This window comes from Pelophylax lessonae (genome assembly GCF_965119305.1).
Source record: "Pelophylax lessonae genome assembly, chromosome: 3".
Taxonomy (NCBI): Eukaryota; Metazoa; Chordata; class Amphibia; order Anura; family Ranidae; genus Pelophylax; species Pelophylax lessonae.
Window position 1 is genome coordinate 433,257,123 of NC_138770.1, and position 25,094 is coordinate 433,282,216.

At 43.4% G+C, this 25,094-nt stretch overlaps 1 protein-coding gene across 1 annotated transcript in view; it reads left to right on the forward strand.

Annotated features, from left to right (window-relative positions):
* Positions 1–200: 200 nt before the first annotated feature.
* TBPL1 (TATA-box binding protein like 1) overlaps positions 201–25,094 on the forward strand; it is a 40,738-nt gene continuing 15,844 nt past the window's right edge. The window contains exons 1-6 of the mRNA XM_082248835.1: positions 201–470; positions 6,462–6,641; positions 9,522–9,604; positions 15,842–15,905; positions 22,835–22,938; positions 23,023–23,117. Of these exons, the coding sequence (XP_082104961.1) occupies positions 6,507–6,641; positions 9,522–9,604; positions 15,842–15,905; positions 22,835–22,938; positions 23,023–23,117 (481 nt within the window). The 5' untranslated portion in view covers positions 201–470; positions 6,462–6,506. The remainder of the gene's footprint in view (positions 471–6,461; positions 6,642–9,521; positions 9,605–15,841; positions 15,906–22,834; positions 22,939–23,022; positions 23,118–25,094) is intronic.

A 25,094-nucleotide genomic window follows, 5' to 3' on the forward strand; every position in this document is an offset into this window, starting at 1 on the left:
CCTTATGTGCATTATACCAGCCTCAGAACCTATGTAATTAATATGTGTCCTGGATTAACGGGATGAGGTGGCAACCCTAGCACACTCCCTGTCCTTGAGACTTCTAGTCTGTCACTACCCCCTCCTTTATCTCCTCCCAGGAAGTCTCTGGCCGGATGTGACATATCCGCCTCTCATCTCTCCCAACATCCAGCATTCCCAAACAAAGAGCACGACCACCCTACACCCCGCCCCTAACCGCCACGGCCCTCCTTCCAGCAAATCACACACAGACTCTTAGCCCGGGCGGAGGCGGAGATGCTTGAGCCGTAATAGGCTATTGGCGGCTCGTGCGGCGCTTGCTGATTGGAGAGAGGGCGGGGCGGCACGGACTGCGCTCCAGGGTTACCAGGTCCCAGCGCAGCTTCCGGAAGACACGGATCTGGATGTGCACTGTACTGGCTGCACCGGTTCCGACGGTGCCCTCACAGGTACGTTGTGGAGGCGGCGGCAGGCCTGGATACGGGTGGGTGGGTTATTCTGTGTCCTGTCCTGGGTGGGCAAGCATTGCTGAGGAGATGCCGTAGGGTGACCGCTCCTTTGTGACACTGCATTACAGCAGCCTCATTCATTGAGGTGGGCTCCCGAAGTGTTATCTCTGCTCTGTCACATCTCCTCCTGCAGGCACAGGATCAGGGTTATTCTATCCGGAGGACTATAGGGCCCATAATGTATCACAGGCCTTATACACTACTGCCTACACAGACCATTTCAAGAGGCCCTGTCCTCACACTGCAACCAACATCTTCCTAGAACTTCATGTGTCTGCATGTTATTCCCCTACACAATCCTCCCTTGTCTACACATCCAATAGGCCGGAGACTGCTGCTGGGTGCTACCATCTTGGATGTGATGTCAGCAGATGTAAGAACCCAATAGTGTTCCCATTTGCTTCTCTTTCGACGTGGTATGTTTATTGTAGGGAGGGGTGGTGGAGCTGGGCCAGCACAGGCAGTAGTTAGACAACCCCAGATAAGTAGAGGGCTATCATAGTGAAGAAAGAATGGGACACTGCACACCAAGGACAGCCAGATCAGTTGATTTGTCTGTAATCAGTGTGCAGCATCCCATTATTTCTTCAATATGATGTTTTAGACCAGGGGTATCAGACTCCATTTCATCATGGGCTACATGAGCAGTATGGTTGCCCTCAAAGGGCCAGTTGTATCTGGGATGTGTTACATGCAGGGTTCAGGGGCATGCTGCGGGCAGGGTTCAGGGGCATGCTGCGGGCAGGGTTCAGGGGTGCGCTGCGGACAGGTTGCAGGGTTCAGGGGTGCGCTGCGGACAGGTTGCAGGCTTCAGGGGTGCGCTGCGGACAGGTTGCAGGCTTCAGGGGTGCGCTGCGGACAGGTTGCAGGCTTCAGGGGTGCCCTGCGGACAGGTTGCAGGCTTCAGGGGTGCCCTGCGGACAGGTTGCAGGCTTCAGGGGTGCGCTGCGGACAGGTTGCAGGCTTCAGGGGTGCCCTGCGGGCAGGGTTCAGGGGCACGCTGCGGGCAGGTTGCAGGGTTCAGGGGCACGCTGCGGACAGGTTGCAGGGTTCAGGGGCACGCTGCGGGCAGGGTTCAGGGGCAGGTTGCAGGGTTCAGGAGCGCGCTGTGGGCAGGGTTCAGGGGCGCACTGCGGGCAGTTTGCAGGGTTCAGGAGAGCGCTGCGGGCAGTTTGCAGGGTTCAGGAGAGCGCTCCGGGCAGGGTTCAGGGGCACGTTGCGGACAGGGTGTGGGAGTCAGGGGTATGCAGCGGGCAGGGGCATGCTGCGGACAGGGTGCAGGGTTCAAGGGCGCACAGGGTTCAGAGCTGGGCAGAGTGCAAGGTTCAAGAGTGCCTTATGCGCAGAGTTTATGCGCTATGTGCAATCCCAACCACACCCCTAAAGCTTCCTCTCATCTCTACTACCTGGCCCGGCTCTCGATCCTCCCTGTGTAAGCGGCTTTACTACCCATATATTTAGTTTTAGTACCTTCCTCTGTCGGCCGCTCTGCGTCCCCTTGCAGGGAGATTGTTCTCTCTTAGATTTTGGAGATCTGTGCGTGCAGGGATCTGTTTGATTCGGGAGTATCTCAGCGCAAAGCTGTCCCTTGTAAACACAGAAGCCTTCTGTGTTTACAAGTGACAGCAGGGAGTGGAGAGTGAGAGCTGGAGGTGTTGGAATGGAGTTGCACACACTGCAAAACCGGGTGCGATTGCCACATGACTAGACCTGGTGGGCCGGATTCAGCCCCTGGGTTTTGTGTTTGACACGTGTTCTAGGGTAAGTCAGGACGAGCTTCTTGAAGGCCGGCACGCACCGAATGAATTTGCGTTGGTGCTTTGGGGGGTGCTCCACAAGTTTTTCATTAAGGAGAAGGTCTATGATGTGCAAGGAGGGAGGGGGCCCCCAATAAATGCAGAGTGCCCACAGCATTGCCCCCAATCAGTGCATATACTGTATGACCACTGCAAAACGTTATGTATAGTACAAAGGATTATCAGAATCTTTAGGGTAAGGGGGTTTCCATTGACTGATGTTTAATAAACAAAAATGGAGAAATGGGTGCAAGGCATTCCAAACACTTCAGTTTCCTAGATAAACGTTATTGAGCAATGCAGTTAAGTTTAAAACGTAAGCAAAAATCTTAAACTACTTAGGAGTTGTGCCCTTTAAACTGGATAACCCAAATGTTTATTATTCTGCATTACAATCCATTGGGATAGTGTGTTGCCTTCAATTGACTTCACACACCTGGTTTGCTGGGCAGAACTGAGAATTATGGGGGAGATTTCTTAGCAAAGAAGGCTCCCAGTGATATAACTAGCCAACATGTTATTTAACTTCCATACAACCATGCCAAACTCTAATTTTAGGATGGCGAACTGGCATTTTCGTCTAGGGTAACCTTTCTGCTAAATGATGCACTTACCTGGATAACTTGAACTCAGTCAAGCTGATGGTCATGCAGTCTACAACTGGTGCAAGCTCTTGATCTGAAGATATCAGTTTAAATTGATTCTGTATTTTGATTAACCCCAGATCTGCCACTATGGCATTGTTGGACACAGAGGACTGAGGGATAACTATCACTGGAGCTTTAAGATGAATATCCATATGTAACCAAAAACTCCTCTCTGCCAGGTCCTTCACACTTGTGGCTGCGCGGTGTGCTGCATGTGCTGTGGCCAGCGTTCCCCCCCCCGAGACCCATGCACTTACCTCACGGTCACGGCGTCTCCTCAGTTCTCCCGCCTCCTCCTTGGCCAATGGCATGGGGTTTGCCTTTCGGCCAATCAGGAGGACCCACTCCCTGATTGGCCAGGAGGAGGATCCGGGTGACAATAGCGAATTTTCGTTCGCTATTGTCGCACAATGGGCGGGCCTGGGGCGCACTGCTCTGCTCCCCGGCCGCCATGTCTGCGCGGTCTGAATCTATGCTTGCGCGGCACCTTCAATTAGACTGCGCTTCTGCGCATGCACGCAGCTTAAAGGGAACATTGTGCGTAACTAGTTCAGTACCGGGCACTTTCACCCTCTTCCTGCCCAGGCCAATTTTCAGCACTGCCGCAGTTTAAATGACACTTGCGCGGTCATGCAACACTGTACCCAAATGAGATTTTTATCTTTTTTTTTTTTTTTTGACAGCTTTCTTTTGGTGGTCTTTAATTACCACTGAGTTTGTTTCTTGCTAAACAAACCAAAAATTTGGGGGAAAGAAAAGTTTTTCTTAGTTTGTTATAAAATTTTGCAAATAATTCTGTTTTATTCTTCACTGATGAAGCATATCATTAGCTCATTAGGCTTATCTGATGTGTACTGATGAGTGCCCTGATTAGCAGTGTAAACAATGTGCTGACAGCCTTGCTGGTTATAAGCATTCCTATCCTTACACAGACACAGCGTGTGAGGAATTCTGATAACCAGAAAGTCTGTTTACATGTGATTGTAAACAGCTGATCACATGGTAAAGGGCTGCTGTGATTGGCCCTTCACCATGTCTGATTAGCTTTGTCCGAATGCCCAGTGTGAACCCAAGGGGGGGTTTGGAAGGACATCCATGGACGCTCTACCAGAACTTGAAAGTTTTACTGTAGCCGTCTTTTGGCTATAGTACGGTAATAAAGTGGTTAAAGCAGAACTTTACCCTTAACAACTTGATAAAAAAAAATGTTCTTTAGCAAGGAAAATACTTTCCACATTAGTGATTATGCTACCAAAATGAGTGTGTGCTGTAAATAGCCTCCAGCATTGCTCTGCTGGTCGCTAAGTTCTTGGTCGTCACTGGGGAGCTGCTGGCTCCTCCTTTCAGTGGCACGCTGAGAGGATGATGTCACAGTGGCGGTCAGGCATTTGGGTGGCGACTGTCATTTTTATAGGAATGCTTCCAGAGCCTGGACTGGCACTGTTACGTCAGCCAACAGTGGGCTTTAGCCCTCTGTCAAGTGTTTCTGGATCACAGGAGCACACAAATAAGTGCAATTGTGATCCACAAGAGAAGTTGGCCTCAGGGGACTCAAGGGGACACAGACTCCAAAGTGTTTATTGTTCAACTGGTTACAAGAAGCAGGGCAAAAGACAGTAAGTGGGTTTAGAGGGCCACACAATCCCCCTTCACCAGGGCTTGGTGACACAACAGAATGTTAAGTGGACTCAAAAGTAAAAATAGATTCACACCACAAAATCTACCGTGAACATTAGCACTGACTGCTGTTTATAACATCTGCCTGCAGGAGTGCTGTTGAGTCCACTTGCCATTCTGCCATTTCATTGAGCCCTGATGAAGGGGGATTATGTGCCCCCCTGGCTGTCTTTTGCCCTGTTTGTCGAACAATAAAGACTTTGGACACACAAGGATTTTTTTTTTTTTTGGAGCTGTGTTTGACCTAAGACACTTACTGCTATGCAAGTCTCAGTTATAGGCTTATAGTGATAGTATTTGAAAATTTGTAAAACCTGAAGATCTACTGACTACAAGTTTTCTTAAAGAAAATCTGTACTGGGTGAATATGGAGGCGGCCATTGCTGAAATCTTGGAAAATGCTGGTTTCCTAGCTGTCTCTGACTTCGGTACTTTGAGGGGCTATTCACACCTTTTGATCCCATTGCCTGTCCTCTTGTGTGTATAAATGTTGGGGTACCTTCCTGACACTCATTAAAACTAAAGAAATGACTTAAATAAGGTACAAAACCTCCAACATCACTGAACAAATCCAGTTAAATGCGACTGACTACTAGTAGCTAATTAACTAGATGCTGACCACCCGCCGCAGTTTTACGGTGGCAAGTTGGCTCGGCTGCTCGAACAGACATAACTGTACATCGGTCGCGTGCGGGGCTAGGGGAGAGTGCATGCCCGCTGTCCCTGTGATGTTCTGAATCGGTTCAGAACCGATCAGTCATCAGGTTCAGGCCAATGATTTTTGGCCTGGAGCTGGTGATCCGTTCTGACCAATTGCAGAATGTCTTATGCCTGTGTAATGTAAACACAGGCACAGGGAATGATGCAATCTTTTCTCCTGGAGCCCTTTTCAGTTCCTGTGTGAGAGAAGAGAACATCAACTGTGAATACACAAGCACTGCACTGACATTACATATAGGCACACATTTAACCCCCAGTTAACCCTTTAACTCCTTGTCACTGTATACAGATAATTTACGGATCACTGTATCAGTGTCATTTGTGACTTCAGTTAGTGTAAGAGACAGTGGTAGTTAGAGGGAGTCCCAGATAGGTTTAGGGTACCTGCCATACATCCCCTAATAAAGATTTAACCCCCTGATCACCCCTCCAGTTAACCCCTTCATTGCCCTGTTAGTGTCACTTTTAAAGTGTACAGATCTTTTTTTTCTGATCACTGTATTAGTGTCACAGGTAACATCAGTTAACGTTAGCGTCAATACAGGATAGCGTTAGATTGTCCACCGCATATTTAGTAATACATTTTAACCCTTTGGTTGCCAGTCACACACACACTTCCATTACTAGTATAGTGTCTGAACAGATCAATATCTTTGATCAGAACTATACTAGTGTCCCCAATAGTTTAGTATAGCGTTCCCAAAAAGCAGCGTTAGCAGGATCAGCCCCAGCACCTGCGTTTAGCCCATCACCCAAGAAGTGCAGTATCAGCAGATTGCCCAGGGGAAAAGAGGAAAAAAAAGCCTAAAAAACTAATGCAACCATCACTTCTAATCATTGGTAAGTTACAATATATTACATTTTTGGTTTTAGGTTAATACTGCTTACATTTTTGTTGCCTTTTTCTTTGAGTAGAGACAGTGGACAGTCTGAAAGCAAACAACTTCTATCCATAACCCTCAGTGATAGCCAAAATGTTATATACTGTAAATAAGGAAAAATGTTCTTAAGTATGAATTTAAAAACCTCAGTCTTTCTGTGATCACACATATAAGCATCATATATTAATTTTTTGCATATTACTTTTTAAGGGTGCATTCTTCATGGTTTGTACAAGAATCAAGTAATCCACCTCAATGGATGCGGACAGCGATGTGGCATTAGATATTTTAATCACAAATGTCGTATGTGTGTTTCGAACCAGATGTCATTTAAACTTGCGAAAAATTGCATTGGAGGGGATAAATGTAATATACAAGCGTGAAGTTGGCGTAAGTAACTTTCTTCTATCCCAGTCTCTCATAGCTCGATGTTATGGAGACTTTAGAGTGGTTGTAAACCTCTGAAATGAAAATTGAACAAAGAATTTCCCTCTACAGTGTGTATTAGTCTCAATCCAAAGCACCTTTTGTGGTTCCTATCTTTTCTCTTCTCCCTCTGCTACCTGCAAGAGTCATTTCTGATAGGTTATGGCAACACCACCGAATCCTGGGAGATACATGCCCCCATGCCCCCCCTAACACATAGACAGATTGGGCTTGCACTTGGTGGTTAATGTTAATGGAAATCTCCTGCTGTATTTTTTTTTTTCCTTTTGTTTTAGGTGTATATTTTTATGCCATTACCATAACCCACTACCAAAAAACCTGAAAAATAAATTCTCCTACTCCTGATGATCGCAGCAATACCACATGTGTGTATTATTTCTTCTTTGTGCTCATAGTAGTACACATTTTTTTTCCTAACACTGAGAGTAAGGCTACGTTCACATCTTGGCATTTCTATTATGGGCGTTTTTATGGGCGTTTTTGCAGACCAATTTTTAGAGACCAATGGAAAACGCATGTAATCTGCCCAAAAAGAAGCTCATGTACTTTTTGAGCGTTGGGCGTTTTGTTCACGGCGTCAAAACGCTCAGATGTAAACAGGGGCCATTGAAATGAATATGATTTGTCTTGGGCGTTTTGAGAGCTGATCCTAGAGCAGAAAAACACCCCAAAACACCCCTACATGTGAACGGAAGCCTAACTGACACTCACTAAACTAGATCAAACCTTGATCTAGTTAATCTATTCTTTATTTATTGCAGACTTCTCTACAGGAGGGAAAGATACAATGAAACTGGGACAGGTCCTCACAGTAGTGATCACTGTGAATGACTAATGGGTGATCACAGAATCGGGAGCCAGCTGTTTGGTAACAGCTCAGTCTAAATCCTCTTAGCACAAATATAGGAGCACAAATAAGTGGCTCCCAAGAATAAATCCCACCTTCTATACCGATGCATCTCAAAAAGTTATTTTATTTAAATAATTAAATTCAAAAAGTGAAACTCGTTTATTTATATAGATTCATTACACACCGAGTGATCTATTTCAAACATATCTTAATATTGATGATTATGGCTTACAGTTAGTAAAAACCCAAAATTCAGTATCTCAGAAAATTGTAATATTACATAGACCAATATAAAAAGGATTTTTAATACAGAAATGTTGGCTTACTGAAAAGTATGTCCATGTGCAGAATAGTATGCACGCAATACTTGGTCGGGCTCCTTTTGCATGAATTACTACATCAATGCGGCATGGCATAGAGGCGATCAGGCTGTGGCACTGCTGAGGTGTTATGGAAGCCCAGGTTGCTTTGATGGTGCCCTTTAGCTGGTCTGCATTATTGGGTCTGGTGTCCCATCTTCCTCTTGACAATCCCTCGCAGATTCTCTATGGGGTTTAGATCGGGTGAATTTGCTGGCTAATCAAGCACAGTCATATCATGATCATTAAACCAGGTATTGGTACTTTTGGCAGTGTGGGCAGGTGCCAACTTCTGCTGGAAAATGAAATCGTCTCCATAAAGCTGGTCAGCAGAGGGAAGCAAGACGTTCTCTAGAATTTCCTGGTAGAGGGCTGAGCTGACTTTGGACTTGATAAAACACAGCAGATGACATGGCTCTCCAAATCATCATTGACTGTAGAAATTTCACATTGGACCTCATGCAACTTGACTTCTGTGCCTCTCCACTCTTCCTCCAGACTCTGGGGGCCTTGATTTCCAAATGAAATGCAAAATTTACTTTCATTCAAAAAGAGGACTTTGGACCACTGAGCAACAGTCCAGTCCTTTTTCTCCTTAGCCCAGGTAAGACACTTCTGAGAGTGCTCGATAACACACTCCCAGGACATAGACTGAGCTGTTACCAAACAGCTGGCTCCCGATTGTGTGATCACTGATTAGCCATTCAGTGATCACTACTATGAAGACCTGCCCCAGTGTTTCTCCTCTATGAAGAGGAAAAGATTTTGTATATTCATCCTGTAGAGGAGGAGTCTGTAATAAATAACGAAAAGATTAACTAAATCAAGTCTTGATCTAGTTTAGTGAGTGTCAGTTACTGTCAGTGCGTTTTTAAGTAGGAGGGGGGGGGGGGGGATCATCTGTCTCCCAGCATTCTGTGGTGTCGGCATAACCTGTCAGAAGTAAGTTTCACTTTTTGAATTCAATTACTGAAAATTTTGATATTCTAATTTTTTTTAAGATGTACCTGTATGTGTTATGCGGTCATAAACTCTTTTAGAAAGACATGGATGGGACTGAAGAAATATTACAAAGAAAAAAAAAAAAGTTGTGATTTGCATATATTTAATAGGGTGCCTGTGTCCCAAAAAAAAAAAAAAGCAGCAGGTTTTGTTTCTTTTTTTTTTTCCTCATCATGCTTTAGCCCGCATTCACACTGGAGCGGCACGACTCTGCACGACTTCATATAATGAATGTCTATACAAGTCGCTCCGAGGTCGCCCCGAAGTAGTACAGGAACCTTTTTCTAAGTCGGAGTGACTTGTGTCGCTCCTATTAGAACGGGTCCTGTAGCAGTGCATGGACCGCGAGGGACCGCGACTTGTCGCGGTAGTGTGAATGGAGACTTAAGGTAATTACTCAAAACTGTGAAAAGTTTAAAAAAAAATGGTTTATTTTCTCTCAGGTTAAGGTAATATATACAGCAGATTAATTTTAGGATTCATCCTCATTAGACCTAAAACACTTTACATATGTAGAAAAGCTGTTTAATTCTGAAAAATGTGTTGTCATTTTATTTTTTTTTTTCACTGCTTAAACTAAATGAGTTTTTCCTTCCTTTTTTCCTGTTTTAGAAGGTGTTGATGAAACTGAGAAAGCCTAGAATAACTGCTACAATCTGGTCATCTGGAAAAATTATTTGTACAGGAGCTACAAGGTAAAACATTTCTTCTCATTTCATGAATATCATCAGGAGAGGGCTTGCAAAGATAGGTGAATAATCTGTCAAAATATAAAATGCGCACATTTTCAATGTTTAACTTACAGCGTAAGTAAAATTAGTACAAAAGTAACATTTCCATTTTTGTGGATAACAATGTGCCAGACTCCCATGGTAATATTTACCCCTCTGGAGTTCCAGGCCTGATTTCAGCTACCCCAATAAAAGCCATGTAAGCTGGTCCCTCTCGTTCCGTTATTATTCTTTCCTACAATGAATAATGCGTAAATAAGACCTACTATGTGATAGTCATAGCAGGTTAATGGAGCTTATAATTTGGGTATACAATTCTGAGTTCCAGATAAAAAAAACTTGTGATCGAAATGGTGGAGCTGACATCACCAAATTGATTTAAAGCCTGCACCTTCCAGAAGAAGCCAGATTTGATAGCGCCCTATTTCTCTTTCGCTCATTGATGGACACAGCTCCTGATCCTCTTAACCATTGGGTTATACTGCCCCCTACAGAAGTAGGACACTAGGCAGGAAAAAGCTTGACTACTCCTATGAGTAGTCCCAGGGGGTATACACCCACTCTCATCTATAGGCACTTTTTTTTTTTTTTTTCCTGCCCAGTCAGGAGTAAGGACCTAGTTCTTTGCTGGGATCTTTGGTCCTGGCAATTTTTTTTTTTTTTTTTTGGATGGAATTTTTTTCTATCTTTATTTTGTTCCTGTCAGAATCTACAATCAACTGCCAGACGGGGCGTGGACTGGATAATCTAGATCCAGAGGGTCCCCCCAGTCTGGCCCAAGAGCATGTGCAGACCACAGCAGCATGCTAGGTCGGCCGCGATATAGCCCCACTGGACGGGGGCTGGCCTGCGAGCTGAACGTCTAGTGAGAACGCATACGACCTGGCCTCTGCTCTGAGTCGCAACACTTCTCCTGGCCAACAGCGCCCACATTACGATGAAACGGTGGTCTGTCTGGAGCGGTGCCCACCCTGTTCCTGGTATGGTAAGTAGCTGTTCAACCCCCCCCCCCCCTCTGCTCCTGGAAGGGTTTTGGGTGGATGTGGGCCCCTCCCTGGGATGGTGGGACCCCTGGGGTTCCCCTCCTTTTCCCCCACCTCCCTGGGTGAGGTTATGAGCTTGCTGTTGCCACATGCTGTTAAGGGGGTCTGGTTAGATTTTCTGCTGACCAGGTTGTTCCTGGTGCACAACATGGGGTTGAGCAGGGTTCCCTGCCACCCTGGGGGGTGGTAACTGGGGCTTGGCTGTCCTTTGGGCTTCCTCCAGCGCTTGTTGGGATTGGGGAGCTGATAGCTTGGCATCCGCTGGTACGCCCCCTTCGGCCAGATCCAGTGAAAAATTTAGGCCGCGGCCTACTAGGTCATGCGACCGAGTCGGGAGCTTACATTGGCGGACAGCCCCAGGGCATTTAGCTGAAGCCCCCACTCTTCTTTTGCCAGGCTGGGAGGCCATGTGGTCAGGTTGGGGCGTTTCATTTTTTAACGACAGCCTTGCCGCCACTATTGTGTGAGGCACCTGCCCTTTTTAGCACTGTTGGACCATTGGGGTACCCTGCTGGCCACTCCCGCGTCATGGCAAGCAGCCCCCTTTTTAAGGGGATTATTTCCTATTATACCCCCCCCCCCCTTGTTGTTTTTTTGCAGTTTCCGGTAGGTGGTCCATTCGTGGGCCCTAGTACGTCTTCCCCTTTTGCGGGATCGCAGTTGGTGGCCTGTCCTGATTGATATTGTTTTGCGGGTGAGCTTAGTATATAGCGACCCTACCGGGTCTGTGTCCACACACCCTGAGTACTCCGATAGTGAGGATGATTCCTCTGCTCCTCTAGCCGCGCATGAAAAGGCGCTGTTGGATGCACGCATTGTTTGTGTCAGTGCGGGACGCTTTAAAAGTCAGGGCCTCCACAGGAGGTTCCAAGAGGTTCCAAGAGGACCTGGTCTGGCAAGCCATGAGCGGGCTCTTCCAGACATGCGAACAAGGCTGCCTCTGCATGAAGGGGTGCCCTCACCTGTATCTGGAGTGGGGGGAACGTCGTCACTGGTTTCCAGATCCATGAACCTCCCTGGTATAGGACACGTGGGTCCACAAACTTATTCGGTCAGGCTACTAGATCGAGTTCGGTCTTTGTTTCTTCCCTTTCAACCTGCACTTGTCCCCAGATCACATACGGGTCTCTTTGAGATGGTGCAAGACTTGTTCCTTCAAAGGGTGATTGTTCCGATTTCGGAACATTTTTCAGGGGTTTTTCCTCAAATCTCTTTACAGTTCCCAGGAAGGAAGCCAAGGTATGTCCAATTCTGGACCTCAAGACGCTAAACTGCTTGTGCGAGTACAAAATTTGGAGTCCATTTACAAGGTAGTGGCGCTTCTACGTCAGGGTGATTTCTTCTCGCTTCTATCAACATTGACGCCTACCTGCACATTCCAATATGTGCCGGTCACCAACACTTCCTCAGTTTTGCCATGGGCGAGCAGCATTATCAGTTTGTGGCGTGGACCTTTGGTCTCGCCTCGGCTCCTCAGGTCTTCACAAAAGTGTTGGTCCCGGTGCTGGCATCATTTGAGCCAGTAAAGGATCGCATTACTGGGGTACCTAGACGATCTTCTTCTGCGAGTGGAGTCTCTGAAACTTCAGGAGTCTGCTTTTGGTTCTGTCCACCGAAACTGGACTACCTGGGTCTGACTCTGGACTCGGCCTCAGCCAACGTGTTTCTTCCTCTGAAAAACTCCAGACATTACAGGAGGCAATTCAACTTCTGTTGTTCAGCAGATGGTCATCCCTCCGGGCTTGATGGTGTCCACCCTTGAGGCAGTCTGTTTGCACAGTTCCACACAAGATGTCCGCTAAAGGGATTCTGGTGGAATGGGACAAGGATCCACAGTCTCCAGAGGTGGCTTTGTTCTCTGGCACTTCTACGGGGAAAATCCTTTCTCAGGGGGTCTGGACTCTGGCAGAGTCCAGACTGCCGATTTAATGTTCTGGAAATCCGAGCGATCAGCCTTTGTCTGACTCATTGGACAGTTCGTCTTCAGGGGTGTGCAGTACGAATTCATTTGGACAATACCACGGCCGTGGTCTATGTCAACCAAAAAGGGGGCACAAGTAGTGTCCTGGCAGCTCGGTAAGTAGCCGGCATTCTAAGGTGGGCTGAACGATTCGTTCCAGCCCTCTCAAATTTCTGCCACGACCTTTGGCCCCACACCCCCTGGTGTGTACCTTTCTTCATGGTGTCCGACATTTGTTTCTTTTCAGTGTGGGCTCTGTTGCCGCCTTGGGATCTTAATGTGGTGCTTTCAGCTCTACAGAAGCCTCCCTTTTGAAAATATTCGGGAGATTTCCCTGCTTGCGCTGCCCCAGGAGGTGTCCTTTTTTTAGTGGCTATCACCTCTGCGCGCAGGGTGTCGAAACTGGTGGCGTTATCCCTGTCGTTCACCTAATTGATGATTCACAAGAATAAGGTGGTAATTTGCCCTTGTCCGTCATTCCTTCCTAAGGTGGTCTCTGACTGTCATTTGAATAAAGACCTTGTGTTACCTTCCCTGTGTACCAGAATTGGAAAAGCAGAAAGAAAGTATTTTGGACTTTATTGGCACCAGTATTAAAAATGTATATTTTTATTGTTAGAAAATCACAAGGAACGTTTATAACAAAGACAGAAAAATATTAAGAAATAACAGACAGACAATTTACATACAATAAAATAAGGCGGCAAAGCCTCAAGGCGGTGTGCAGTAGAGTCACACAGCCTAGTAGGTAATTTACAATTATAACCACAATCACATGTATCACAGAGTAACCTATATTCATAAGGCGGCCATAGAGAGGGGTATACAACCGTCTCTGGAGGTCGTCTATACAATGCAGATGAGGAGATGTTGAGTTAGATCCAAGTTGCCCTACATGTTTCGCTTAACATTGTAAGCTTCCTCTGGAGCACGTGGTATAAGCAAACATTGAAAGGGATTCAGGTGATAAATCTTTATAATGAAATGAGCCTGAAAGGCTATAAAGAATAACGAGGGGGTTGGTTCGTTGGAGTTGGAGCAAACTGCCTAACACACATGCCAGAATTAACAAGGCTATGTGGAACTTTTATCATCATATGACATAGGTCCTTGTAGAATCCAGGACAAACGTGGTAATAATGAGGCCGGGTGGGAAAAGACCCAGAGGCACAGAAGTCCAGAAAATATATCGAGGTAGGTACACCTGGTATACCTATGGATCCAGGTGTGTTAGGACAGGAATTTGCTCCAGGCCAAACGACCAAAGAAACCCCCCCGGATGGGAGATTGCCGTCTTATTTTATTGTATGTAAATTGTCTGTCTGTTATTTCTTAATATTTTTCTGTCTTTGTTATAAATGTTCCTTGTGATTTTCTAACAATAAAAATATACATTTTTAATACTGGTGCCAATAAAGTCCAAAATCCTTTCTTTCTGCTTTTCCAATTCCATTATCAAGGATGTGGCACCTTTAATCACTCATTTTTGCGCCTAGGTATCCTGCGACCTAGGAGCGCATATACAAACTATTTGATTCCCTGTGTACCAGGCAAAACATCTGAAGGAAATTGCCTTGAAAGTTGTCTGGGTAATTGGGGTGTACCTGGCAGCTATGGAGTCTTTTAGAAAGTCTGGCTCTCTTTATGCTTATGGACGGACCTCGCAAAGGGTTGTCCGCTTCTTCTGCGACCATTTCCAGATGGATCAGACAGACGGTGTTTCAGAACTAATGTATCAGGGGTCAGGTTCCTCCCTTTCCCTGTCAAGGAGCACTCTACTACTAGGGCACTTAGTGTCTTCCTGGGCTTCCGTCATCAAGCATCAGTGATGCAGGTTTGCAAGGCGGCCACCTGGTCATCGCTGCACACTTTTACAAAACATTTTTAAAGTGGATGTGTTGGCATCTGTGGATGCTTCTTTTGGCCGCAAGGTTTTGCTGACTGCTGTTTAGAGGACCTGGTCCTATTTGAGGGTGTATTGTTTTTTTTCAGGTGAGCTTCAGTTGTTTTATGGTTGAGCCTCATGTTACCTGGTTGGCTATAGTTAGCCTTGGGAATTTGTTTTCTGCTTTTTTTTTTTTTCCCCACCCCTCATGTTTACCACTGCTTTAGGACGTCTCAATGGTTAAGATTAATCGGGAGCTGTCTGTCAATGAACGAAAGAGTAAATGAGATTTTTGACTTACCGTAAAATCCATTTCTCTGATGTTTGACGGACACAGCACCCACCCCTCTGTGGAGTTGGCTTTCTTCTGACACTGCTTGTAACAAAACAGTGCCTATAGCTGAGAGTGGGTGTATACCCCCCTGGGACTGCCCATTGGCGTAGCCAAGCTTTTTCCTGCCTAGTGTCCTACTCCTGTAGGGGGCAGTATAACCCAATTGGTTAAGGGGAATCAGCTGTGTCCTTCAATGAACATCAGAGAAATTTATTTTACAGAAAGTCAAAAATCCCATTGTTGAATAAAGACACTAGTCCATTTTTAGCTTAATGCCTAGTACACACAATGGGAAAATCGACCGAAAAATACCGCTTTTGGAGCATTCGTCTGATCATTTGTACACAGCTTATATCTGAAGGGACAAACGGAAATTTTTTCTCGTAAAATAACAGAATGATCTTTTGTGTAATTAGTACGGTATTTGTGCAAAAAAAATTGTGTGAGCAGGCATACATTTTATCACTTCTAAAGTTGTATTCTGTGGTACAAGAATTTTGGTTTGCGACATGAAAGTAGCATGCAAAAAACAAAAACAGATGATCATTCCTCTGATATTCTGAAAGTGTGTACAAAGCTTTAGTGGTTTCCTTTAGGAACTCGTCATTTGAATTGGAAACCTGAAAGTAAAGTATGGCCAAAGCTTTTTGAAAATACTTGTCTTTTGGGTCATAAGAGTGCACTTACTTTTGCACTCCTGTGAGCCAGAAGCGTTTCGGAGCCACTCCAGGCTCTTGATCTTAACCATATTGTCGGGATCCACCCAGCTGTTTGGTGGACAGCTGGCTCCAGGTCTGGGCATGCAGCTGAAGGGCAGAACATAGACAGTCTAACTGTCACTGCTCTCTTCTCTAGTTATGCATTACAGCAGTTTTTTTCTTTTTTTCTTTTTTTTTTTTTTAAATGTTATTTTTATTCTACTTTGATTTTATACTTCCCACCATAAGTTGATGGCTTACTGTTTTCCTTTCTGCTCTAGTGAAGAGGAAGCCAAAATCGGTGCTAGGCGGTTGGCTCGTTGTTTGCAAAAACTTGGCTTTTTGGTACAGTATTCATTTTCTGTTTATGCACAAATATAACTATTATGCATTGTGTTTTTTCCTGTGCAACATTTGTGTGTGTGTGTGTGTGTGTGTGTGTGTATACTGTGGGCTATATCATTACTAGTTGTAATCTATGAAGTGTAGAACTATGCACATACAATCAATCAACATAAAGACAAGCTGTACCCCTCCTGAAGCAGCCAGAATTTTATGTCAATCCAGTGGTTTCAGTACAATTAGTTATGGAACAAGTATGCAGATAATATCTGACTTCACTGGATGCTTGCTTCTGCTAGTTCCATAACATCAAATGTATTTAAGACAAGAGACAAACATGCAGTTGGCTTGTTCAAGAAATTGTAAAATGGTCCCCCTAAATGTGTATCGTTCGCAAAAAGTAAATGAAACAGTGATTTCAGTAGGTATAGCATGAAAATAAAACTGTTGGGCAATTTTACAAATATGCCTGCTTAAATGTAGATCTTCGAATTCAATGCCAAACAAATATTGTTGAAAAAAATTTTCAGTAGCGATTTGGGAAAAATGGTTGAACGTGTTCGCCTTTTGGTTTTTCACCTAATGCATTCTATGGAATCAGAGCTGCTCTGTGCAAAACTATTGCACATAGCAGGTAAGTATAACTTGTTTATTATTCAAATTTTTTTTTTTTTTTTTTTAAACGTGGCTTTAAAGTCAAACTATGCGGTCAGGCGAAGCTGTACCCCAAAAAATTGATGTCCTTTTTTTTCCCCACAAATAGAGCTTTCTTTTGTCATCTTTATTGTGGTGTTTTTTTTGTTTTTTTTGTTTTTTGCGGGACTGCGACTTTGCGGCGGACAGACTGGACCCCTAGCTGACATTTTTGACACTTTTGGGGGTACCAGTGACATTACTACAGTAATCAGTGCTAAAAATATGCACTGTTACTGTAATAATGACACTGACAGGGAAGGGGTTAAATGTGAGCCTAGGGGAGTGATTCTAACTGTGGGGGGGGGGGGGGGGCGTGGCTTCTGAGATGACCATAGAGATATGTGATCTATATAGCAGAATCACATGGGCTCTATGATCTTCCCAGGGGGAAGAACGGTCAGCTGTGTTTACGACAGCCGACCGTCCTTCTCTCTCAGCGAGGAGCGATCGCAGGTGTTAGGTGGCAATCAGAGCCACCTGACCCGCGCATTGACTTCCCCGCTGCCGAGTGGGGGCGGGAGCACGCCGCCCGCGGCGGCGTGCCCTCACCCCCAGCTTCCTGCGCCTGACCTAAATCTAGGAGAGCACAGAAGAGCCACCCTGCCGCAGTAAAAAAGGCGGCGGGTGGTCGGGAAGTGGTTAAAAATAATGAAAAAAATCACATGTACATAAGTATTCACAGCCTTTGCTCAATACTTTGTTGAAGCACCTTTGGCACCAATTACAGCCTCAAGAAGTATGATGCTACAAGCTTGGCACGCCTATTTTTGGGCAGTTTCTCCCATTTTTTTCTTTGCGGAACCTCTAACGCTCCATCTGGTGTACAGCCATTTACAGATGTTCAATCAGGTTTAAGTCTGGCCTCTGGCTGGGCCACTCAAGGACATACTGTAGCCACTCCTTAACTTGGCTGTGTGCTTGGGGTTGTGTCCTGTTGGAAGATGAACCTTTGCCCCAGTCTGAGGTCCAGAGCACTGCGGAGCAGGTTTTCGTGGTTTTCATCAAGGATGTCTCTGTACATTGCTGCATTCATCTTTCCCTCGATGCTGACTAGTCTCCAAGTTCCTGCCGCAGAAAAACATCCTAAATACATGATGCTGCCACTACCATGCTTCACTGTAGGGATGGTATTGGCCAGGTGATAAGCGGTGCCTGGTTTCCTCCAGACATGACGCTTGTCATTCAAGCCCTAGAGTTCAATCTTTGTTTCATCAGACCAGAGAATTTTTTTTTCTCCTGGTCTACAAGTTCTTCAGGTGCCTTTTGCCAAACTCCAGGCGGGCTGTCATGTGTCTTTTTACTGGGGAGTGGTTTCTGCCTGGCCACTCTACTATACAGGCCTGATTAGTGGAGTGCTGCAGAGATGGTGATTCTTCTGGAAGGTTCTCTCTCCACAGAGAAACGCTGGAGCTCTGTCAGTGACCATCGGGTTCTTAATCGCCTCCCTAACTAAGGCCCTTCTATCCCAATCTCTCAGTTTGGCTGGGTGGCCCTCTCTCTCAGAAGAGTCCTGGTGGTTCCAAACTATTTCCATTTGTGGATGATGGAGGCCACTGTGCTCATTGGGACCTTTAATGCTGCAGAAATCTTTCTGCACCCTTCCCCAGATCTTTGCCTCGATACAGTACTGTTTTGGAGGTCTACAGGCAGGTCCTTGGACTTCGTGGCTTGGTTTGTGCTCTGACATGCACCGTTAACTGTAGGACCTTTTTATAAAGACAGGTGTGTACCTTTCCAACTCAATCATGTCCAATCAACTGGATTTGCCACAGGTGATTTCCAATGTAGAAACATCTCAAGGATGATCGGTGAAAACCAGATGCACCTGAGCTCAGTTTTGAGTGTCATGGCAAAGGCTGTTCATACTTATGTACATGATATATATACAGTGTATATATATATATATATATATATGTGTGTGTGTGTGTGTGTGTGTGTGTGTGTGTGTGTGTGTGTGTGTATATATATATATATATATATATATATATATATATATATATATATATATATATAAACATTTGTTTTTATTTTTTAATATCTTTGCAAAGATTTCAAACAAACCTCTTTCACATTGTCATTATGGGGTATTGTTTGTAGAATTCTGGGTAAAATTTTGAGTTTAATCCATTTTGAAATAAGGCTGTAACATAACAAAATGTGGAAAAAGCTAAGCTCTGTAAATACTTTCCGGATGTACTGTAGACTTCTGAAACTTGGGGAGCAAAATGTAAAAAAGTTCATGACGCTATAGTGGCTGGGAGTTTGTGTACATGCCGGCAGCTTACACATCTGCTGGATCCCAGAATGCACCAGGGGAACCAGTTAGCAGTGACTGCGTTGTGGTGCGGTATAAACCAGGATATTTGCATATGATTTCAGGAGTACACCTAGGGTGCACGAAGGAGGTATTTTCAGCATATTAAGGCACCTTTATTATGCAACTTCACATATCTTTACATGTCTTTATAGTGTGTGTGTGTGTGTGTGTGTGTGTGTGTGTGTGTGTGTATATATATATATATATATATATATATATATATAATCAGTGTTGGGGGTAACGAGTTACAAAGTAACAGATTACAGTAACTACATTACTTTTTTTGGTAACGAAGTAATGTAACTAGTTACAATACTAATATTGGTAACTACACTACTTTACTAGGCTATAGGAACGCGCTTTCCTGCGTTACCCAAGCCGTGCGATACAATCGTTATTTCGAAGAATAGAGAGGGATGAAGTTTATGACTTTTTTTTTGTACTTTATGTTTTATTCTGTTTTTTCAGGTTTTGTTCTCATGTTTCCCAAAGCCTGTGTTTATACAATAAACTCTATGCAGAAAGAGTGTCATGTATCTTCTTCTACACGGTCAATTAAGAAAGAGGAAAGTAAAGTAATAAGTAGTGAAGTTACTTTTCAAATGCAGTAACTAGTAATTTTTTGAGTAACTATCCCAACACTGATATATATATATATATATATATATATATATATATATATATATATATATATATATATATATATATATATATATATATATATATATATATATATATATATATATCTATCCCAGTTATCAGTATCTTTTGGCATATAGTGGGGAAAATAATTATTTGATCCCCTGCAGATTTTTTAAGTTTGCCCACTTACAAAGAAACTAAGGGTGTATAATTTTTATAATGGGTGTAGTTTAAATGAAACCAACAAAATATCAACCAAAAATCCAGAAAATAACACATGATACAAATGTTATAAATTGAGTTGCAGTTCAGTGAGTAAAAGAAGTATTTGATCCCCAAGCAAAACATGACTTCGTACTTGGCGGAGAAACCCCTGTTGGCAAGCATAGAGCTGTAAGACGTTTATTGTAGTTGGTTACCAGGTTTGCACATTTCTCAGGAGGGATTTGGGTCCACTCTTCTTTGCAAGTCTAATCTAAATCCTTAAGATTTCTTGGCTGTTGCTTGACAACTCAAAGTTTCAGCTCCCTCCATAAATGTTGTATAGGATTAAGGTCTGGAGGCTAGGCCACTCCATGACCTCAACGTACTTCTTGAGCCACTCCTTAGTTGCTTAAGCGGTATCTTTAGGGTCATTGTGATGCTGGAACACCCATCCATGACCCATCTTCAGTGTTCTGGCTGAAGGAAGAAGGTTCTCATTCAAGATTTTACAATACATGGCCTCGTCCATTGGCCCCTCAATGCTGCAAAGTCAGCCTGTACCTTTTAGCAGAAAAAATGCCCCAAAGTATAATGTTTCCAATTCTTTGCTTGACTGTAGGGATGGTGTTAGGGTCATAGTCAGCATTTTTCTTCCTCCAAACATGGCGAGTCGAGTTAGAGCCAAAGAGCTCAATTTTGGTCTCACCTGACCACAGCACTTTCTCCCAATCCTTCTCTGAATAATTTAGATGTTCATTGGCAAACTTTAGGCAGGCCTGTACATGTGTGTTTTTGAGGAGGGGGACCTTGTGGGTGCGGAATTTTTTCATTCCATAGTGGCATATAGTGTTGCTATTGGTTTGTTTGGAGACTGTGGTCCCAACTGCCTTGAGATCATTCACAAGCTCCTCCTCTGTAGTTCTGGGCTGATCTCTCACTTTTCTCTTGATCATCCTTACCCCATGAGGCAAAATTTTGCATGGACCTCCAGACCGAGGGCAATTTGATGGTTATGTTGGATTTTTTCAGTTGTCTTCTTCTCACTAAGCTTCTTGCTGATGGTATTGTAGCCCATTCCAGCCTTGTGCAGGTCTACAGTCCTGTCCCTGATGTCCCTGATGGAAGAAATGTGTATAAAAGTCACCTGTCCACAGAACCTAACGAGTTGTCGTTAGGAGGAGCACCTTCTTAAATTGACAGGTCTAATCTGTGTACCACATGAGCACATACTGGAGCCAGAATTATTGTTGGTTGGTAGGGGATCAAATACTTATTTTACCCACTGAACTGCAACTCAACTTATAACATTTGTATCATGTTTTTTTTCTTGATTTTTGGTTTATGTCTGTCTCTCTCATTTTATAATACACCTATGATAACAATTGTAGACCCTTCATCCCTTTGTTATTGTGCAAACTTACAAAATCTGCGGGGGGTCAAATAACAATTTTCCCCAGTGTGTGTGTATGTATGTATATACACCCACAGTATCTCACAAAAGTGAGTACACCCCTCACATTTTTGTAAATAATTTATTATATCTTTTCATGTGACAACACTGAAGAAATTACACTTTGCTACAACGTAAAGTAGTGAGTGTACAGCTTGTATAACATTTTGTGTGGTCACCATTATTTTCCAGCACTGCCTTAACCCTCTTGGGCATGGAGTTCACCAGAGCTTCACAGGTTGCAACTGGAGCCCTCTTCCACTCCTGCATGACAACATCAAAGAGCTGGTGAATGTTAGAGACCTTGAGCTCCTCCATCTTCTGTTTGAGAATGCTCCACAGATGCTCAATATGGTTTAGGTCTGGAGACATGCTTGCCCAGTCCATCACCTTTACCCTCAGCTTCTTTAGCAAGGCAGTGGTCATCTTGGAGGTGTGTTTGGAGTCATTATGTTGAAATACTGCCCTGCAGCCCATGGGATCATGCTCTGCTTCAGTATGTCACAGTACATGTTGCCATTCATGGTTCCCCCAATGAAGTGTAGCTCCCCAGTGCCTCAGACCACGGCACTCCCAGCCACCATGCTTGACTGTAGGCAAGACACTCTTGTCTTTGTACTCCTCGCCTCGTTGCTGCCACACACCCTTGACACCATCTGAACCAAATAACTTTATCTTGGTCTCATCAGACCAAAGGACCTGGTTCCAGTAATCCATGTAATCTGTCTGCTTGTCTTCAGCAAACTGTTTGCTGACTTTTTTGTACATCCTCTTTAGAAGAGGCTTCCTTCTGGGATGACAGCTATGCAGACCAATTTCATGCAGTGTGGCGTATGGTCTGAGCACTGACAGGCTGACCCCCACCCCTTCAACCTCTGGAGCAATGCTGGCAGCACTCATACGTCTATTTCCCAAAGACAACCTCTGGATATGATGCAGAGCACGTACACTCAACTTCTTTGATTGACCATGGCGAGGCCTGTTCTGAGTGGACCCTGTTCAGTTAAACTGCTGTATGGTCTTGGCCACTGTGCTGCAACTCAGTTTCAGGGTCTTGGCAATCTTCTTATAGCCTAGGCCACCTTTTATATAGAGCAACAATTCTTTTTTTCAGATCCTCAGAGAGTTCTTTGCCATGTGGTGCCATGTTGAACTTCCAGTGACCAGTATGAGAGAGTGAGAGCGATAACACCAAATTTAACACACCTGCTCCCCATTCACACCTGAGACCTTGGAACACTAACAAATCACATGACCCTGGGGTGGGAAAATGGCTAATTGGGCATTTTTTTTATTTTTATTATTTTTTTTTTTTTTTTAGACCTTTTCACTTAGGTATTCACTTTCACGTATACTCGCTTTTGTTGCCAGCAGTTTAGACATTAATGACTGTGTGATGAGTTATTTTGAGGGGACAGCAAATTTACACTGTTATACAAGCTGTACACTCACTACTTTACATTGTAGCAAAGTGTCATTTCTTCAGTGTTGTCACATGAAAAGATAAAATATTTACAAAAATGTGAGAGGTGTACTTTTTTTTTTTTTTGTGAGATAATACACGCACGCGCGTTAATGATTATTGCTCTTGTAATCAAGTGTTTCTTTGTTTTTGCATCATAGGTAAAATTTACAGAATTTAAAGTTGTCAATGTGTTGGCAGTGTGTAATATGCCATTTGAAATAAGACTCCCAGAATTTACTAAGAAAAACCGACCTCATGCAAGGTAAGTATATTTTTATTTCTGCGATATTTCAATTAATCTTTATGCTTATGTGACATTTATGCAAAATATTTGTTTTTTGTGCAGTTATGAACCTGAACTTCACCCTGCAGTTTGCTATAGAATAAAGACTTTAAGAACAACACTACAGATTTTCTCAACTGGAAGTATTACAGTAACAGGTAATATTTGTATGAAACAGACTTTTCACATATTCTTTCTTATGCCTAATGCAGTTGTGAACCAATGGGAGTGTGTGGGTGTTCTTCTTTTTTTTTTTTTTTCCTTATCCTTTATTAATTTTTCCCATTACAATAAAAAAAGGGAAAAAACACATATAGCTATATTCGAACAATCGTATACAAAAATGCCTATAATCCCCCCCCCCCCTCCCCCTTTTTTGCATTTTTTATCTTTCTTCCTCCTCCATCCCATCTCCTTCACTTCTTCAAATCTCCGCCAATTTCCTTGTTCTCCTAAATTCTACCCATTTTTGCCATATAATGGTAATTTTCTCTAGTTTGGTCTTCTCCTGCCGTGTCTATTCCCGTAATTTCCTCTATATGTTGTCGCACTTTCTGCCAATAATTCCGTATCTTTGGGCAATCCTACCATATATGTGCCATAGTACCTTCCATTTTCCATCCTCTCCAGCACATTGAGGTTTTCTCTGGTTGATATTTATGTATTTTAACCGGCGTCATATACCAAATAGGCAATCATTTATAATTCATCTCTACCGTATTTATATACACTGCTGTACTGTGGACCGCTCTCAGTGCTTTTATTTGTTGCTCCTCTAGCCATGTTCCCAGCTCTTTTTCCCATTTATCAATGAATGGTGATATTCTTGGTCCTATATTCTCTGTAAGTATTTTATAGATCTGTGATATACAGTGTTTTGGAGGAGTCTGCTTATTGAACAGGCGTTCAATGAATAGAGCTCTTTCTAATTGGCAAAGTTATCACAAAATGTCTTAATGGAGAATACCACCATTCATTTACTATCCTCAATTCCTTTTTATGTTTCAGTTCCTGATGCGCACATATTTTTCCATTTTTATTATAGCTTTAATCTGTGCATTTTTATCTGTTATCCATTCTCCAAATTTTGCTCCATTACCAGTTGTAAAATAAATTGTCCCCGTGGGTGAGATTAAAGGTGAATTATATTTCCATTTTATGAATTAAATCCCATACCCTAAACACATTCTTAGTCAATTCATGCGTGTCTCCATTTAATATTCTATATTTTTGTGGAACTCAAATATTATTTTCTAACCATGCTGTTCTCAGTGTATTTTTTATTTTTACCCATTTTCTTTTCACTTGTTATTTTTTTCCACTCCACCATTCATGTTAATACCACAGCATTATAATACCCTTTCTCTCTACTTAGTACTGAGAGTTGTATTCTTGATCTCTTATTCTGCCATATGAATTTTGTTGTTGTGTTTTAAGATTTGGTACTATCATCATCTTTACCGTATTTATTTGTCCTACCCAAGAGAGTGGTCTTGTTTAATTTCTGTTTCCTTCAGTAGTGGGATATAGTTCCATGATATAAATTCTTTAGCGGCAATGTTAAATTTATCCCAAGATATTTTAGAACTTATTTCCCCCAGGAAAATATGAATTCTTTTTGTAAAGCTGGTTCTTCTTTCCTATTCAAATTTATATTAAAAATTTCTAATTTTACAGGGTTGATCTTCTAATTTGAAAGTTCTCCATACCTTTTAATTTCTTTTATTAAGTTTGGCAATATAATTTTCGGGTTAGATACATAGAACAGAATGTCATAAGCATATGTCGCTACTTTTATGCTCTTCATTTGCCCCTCCTATATCTGCGCTATTTCGTATGGTTGCCAATAAAGGTTCTAGTGACAGCACAAACAGGAGAGGAGAGAGCGGACAACCTTGTCTTGCCTCATTATGCATTTCAAATGAAGTGGACAACATCCCGTTCACCTTTACTGATGCTGTAGGCTGACTATAGTGTTTTTAGCCATTGGGTCATCATTGGCCCTATTCCTACAGCTTCCATTGTATATATCATAAATTCCCAGTCAAATGCTTTTTCAGCATCAATTGACAGGAGTAACGCTGGGGATCTTCCACTTCTCATCTTTTGCATAAGGAGCAAGGTTCTTATCCCAT